The sequence below is a fragment of the Penaeus vannamei genome, chromosome 34 (assembly GCF_042767895.1).
Source record: "Penaeus vannamei isolate JL-2024 chromosome 34, ASM4276789v1, whole genome shotgun sequence".
NCBI lineage: Eukaryota > Metazoa > Arthropoda > Malacostraca > Decapoda > Penaeidae > Penaeus > Penaeus vannamei.
This window is the reverse complement of record NC_091582.1, coordinates 13,571,509-13,575,325: the sequence shown is the minus strand read 5'-3', so window position 1 is coordinate 13,575,325 and position 3,817 is coordinate 13,571,509. Positions and strand designations below refer to the sequence as shown.

The following is a 3,817-nucleotide window of genomic DNA, read 5'->3' as shown; positions in this document are numbered from 1 at the left end:
CCCCAACCAACTACCCACTACTGTCACCAAAAATACAGAAAATGGAAAATGCTGCTAACTCATTGGGCAAGGAGCTAGATTTCAAATAGCGCTATATGTAATTAAAGGTGACTGTGTTAACTGAATTTAAAAGACCATTAAAAGTTTTTAAAACCATATCTGTAATGTTTATTTTCAAGTGATAGGCCTGTAGTGTTTGTATATATGGCATGAAGTATATCAGGGAAATTATGACGCTATTCTTATTTATGGGCATAAATAAAAATAGCGAACAGAAATGAGTAAAATTAGCACAAAAAACGCAAAAAATCAGCTTATTAAACTCTGCGGACATACCTGCCACCTTTGAAAGCCTATGCACAAATGTGCCAAAATCCAACCCATTTTCCTGCAAAATCTACAGGATTTCACACCTTCCAAACCCCCAAAAAATGTTCTGATCCAATAAAGCCATGTCTTTTATTTTGATCTTCTTGGAAGAGTTAGTCAAGTGTCTAATGATGGAAAAACAGCTCAGTGACCTAAGACTATTCTCATAGACCGATTCAGTGTGATATTACGAGTCGGAGTCACCATTCCACTTGGTGAAAACAAAACCGTCACTCGCGGATACCTCGCTATCGGTGTGAAAATGAGGTATGAATACTTTATTATTAAAAATACTAAGCGAAAAAGCGATAGAAAGCAAAACTAGAAGTTGTACAGCTAAAAGAGTACCCATACCGTCTGCCTGCCCAAATTTGGACAGACAATCCTTCGAAATGGCCTAATATTGAATATCCCAACAATACAATTATTTCATCAACTTGCATGTAATAATAACGATTTTATGATAACATAATTTGCTACAGTAATCTATGATTTTTAGCTATATAGGGTATTTTCTGTGAATTCAGTGCCATTTCCTATTACCATATTTCTTCCCATTCACTAGGCGTTTAAACAAAGGAGACAATGAAGTCATGTAAAGGCTTACAAACACATGTGTTTTTCTCTCTCCCCACTAATTTGATCTTAAGAGATAGGCCCTCTTCTGTTATTTCATCTGCATGGATCATAAGCCATGTAAGACACAAAGGCCACAGGCAACTGTACGCCTGCTTTGTTTTCTTCTAATGGACAGTGCTTGAAGACACTTGGGGTAAAGTCTGGGTGAGCTGGATCTAGGAGTGGGTTGCCTGTAAATTAAAATTATGATAAATCAATCTATTACAAAAAAGTAAAATTGCTGTTGTGCTTTATAGCGTACATGACTGCTCCTAAAACCTATTGTAGATAATGTTGGTCTTGTTTGGCCTTGGTAGGTAGTGTAGACAGAGTTTGATAGTGATTATCTGTCTCTGGAATTTGAAAAGGTGTAAAATATTAATATGTAGATTAATCAAATATTCTGAGCAGATGTAAACATAATCCACCTGACACCCAAGCACTCCCATCAGTATTCAAGTATGCCATGGCTTGTACCCATTGCTTCCATTTTTAAGGTTTCTTTTTGCAATCTGTGAATATATGAAAGGTTAACCCTTTCTTTCCCATCATGTTGTGGTTTGAACAACCAACGGTAACACAGCTCCTCAACATTTTCACACAAAGAAACTAAATTATTGAAAAACTCAGTAACTTTATAAGCAGAGTGCAGTGAGTCTTTCGAATGAACGAGGGTTTGATTTCACCAAGTACTCGTTGCTCGGGGCAGTTGCTAGGCATTACTGAATCGGTCTATAGTGTATGGTCCACTTTTGTGATAATTTAAAAGTCAACATACCACTATCATTCTGCCAATCACTGTTAATTCTCCACCAGCTCTTGTAAAATCACGATACTGCATACCTAGAAGAAGGGCTTTAGGGAAAGGAGTTTCCATAACTTACATGATGTCAATGTAACCTTGAGATACACAGGAAATTCTACAAACTAGCCTCTATGAGTTGGTAAAAATTACGGGGTACCATTAATAAGAAAGGTGCCTGTGAATTCATGTTATATCAAGTTAATCCAGTGAATTACATCACAGATAAACAATATTACGTAAATTGAAGACTGACTCAGATTCAAGCCCTGAAATAATTCAAGTGCAAGCTCTGTAATGGAATGGTAGCAAGGTAATCCGACTTTAACATCAAAATACAAAACTGATAGAATATTCTGTTAAAGTTCCCCCAAAAATCAAATGAAGGCAGTCTCCCCCCTTTTCTCACCTTCCCCCTTTCTTGCTCTCGTCCAATGGCCACTTTTCTAACAAACGTAAGAAGTTTCTGTAGCTGTTCCTGGCCATTCCTTTTCGTGAGTTATCAGAGAAGGTAGCCAAATGTAAGCGTGCTCACCGCTCCCTGTGAACAAGACCTTCCTTCCCTGGCTTGACTGCCCGGCGGAGCACCTCCTCGGCTACCAGTCTACCACCGCTGGCTCTGATATTTCTTGTGCTCGTTCTCTCGGGTTGTATACATTTCATGATAAGTGGGTAAATATATATATATATATATATATATATATATATATATATATATATATATATATATATACATATATATATGTATATATATATTTATATATGTATATATATATATATATATATATATATATATATATATGTATATATATACATATATCATCCACTATGATTTTAAAAAGTCAGGTAGAAGACAGCCACATGAAATATTACCAATGAATAGGAATGTCTAAAACATTTTGTACATTCCCTTTATAGGCTCGTTTCCCCTCAGACTCGGTGTAAACAATGGCCAGTCACAAGCCTACCTCTCTAGTCATATTACTTTGCCTCATTTCCCTGTCTTACTGCAGGGACATTGAAAGAGAAATGACGGTGGAAGTGAAGGCAGGGACGCAGGAATGTTTCTACGAGAATGTGAAGGCCGGGGAAACCATAGATGTGGAGTACCAGGTAGGATGAAAGATATGGCTGGCTCCAAATGTACTGGAGGACACGTCATCCAGGCGTTTAATTTTATACTGAAGATACGGCGATATTGTAGACATTTTGAACCATTATAAAAGCAAGAGATTATTGGGAGGATATACTTAATGTGGATTAAACTTTCTCAGTTGTGGTGGGTATGTATGGTTACTTTACAGTTTATGATAATCGGGACTTCCCAGACAATACTTATATCAGATTTAGATAAATTTACAGTAAAATTTCAGATTCAGCCAGCCTCCGATTTTTGAAAAAATGGAATGGATAATTCCTTCGTTCTTTAATGCTATAATGCTGCTGTTCTCGGTCGCATCTGACTGCTTGACCAGTGACGGAACTTGTACTCCCCGACAACAAAGTTGCTTAAGTGTGTAAGATTAGTTTTCGCACTGTATTTTTAGGAAGAATTTAAATGATTTACACGGTAAATTAGAACTAAAACACTTTTAAAATATTTAAATCGTGTTTGTTGAAACTTTAAAAGAACTAGAGGCATGTTTTATCTTGATAATTATGGCCTGCAATTGTGCGGTTAAATTTTGGTTTAATTTTTGCCTGACTGCCGCATAATACAAATGATAATACAAATATTAGTAACTGTCGCATAATACAAATCATGAAGGAAATTGTTGAAGACCGCGATGCATCCTCGCAGAGACTAAGTTCCAAATGGGGGGGCCCTCCCCCAACAAAGGGGGGACCCCTCCCCCAACAAAAGGGGGACCCCTCCCCCAACAAAGGGGAGACCCCTCCCCCAACAAAGGGGGGGAATTGAGTTCACAAAGCTTCATTGGGGGTGGGGGGGGGATTGCACGATATCAATAGCAACCTGTAAATGTGCAATTATAATAAAAACCATATACACATTGATCAAAATTGTAA

At 37.4% G+C, this 3,817-nt stretch overlaps 1 protein-coding gene across 1 annotated transcript in view; it reads right to left on the bottom strand.

Moving 5' to 3' along the window:
* Positions 1 to 2,452, bottom strand: part of LOC113802036 (ubiquinol-cytochrome-c reductase complex assembly factor 2) — a 2,997-nt gene extending 545 nt beyond the window's left edge. Inside the window, exon 1 of the mRNA XM_027352511.2 lies at positions 2,325 to 2,452. Within this exon, the coding sequence (XP_027208312.2) occupies positions 2,325 to 2,452 (128 nt within the window). The remainder of the gene's footprint in view (positions 1 to 2,324) is intronic.
* Positions 2,453 to 3,817: the final 1,365 nt, after the last annotated feature.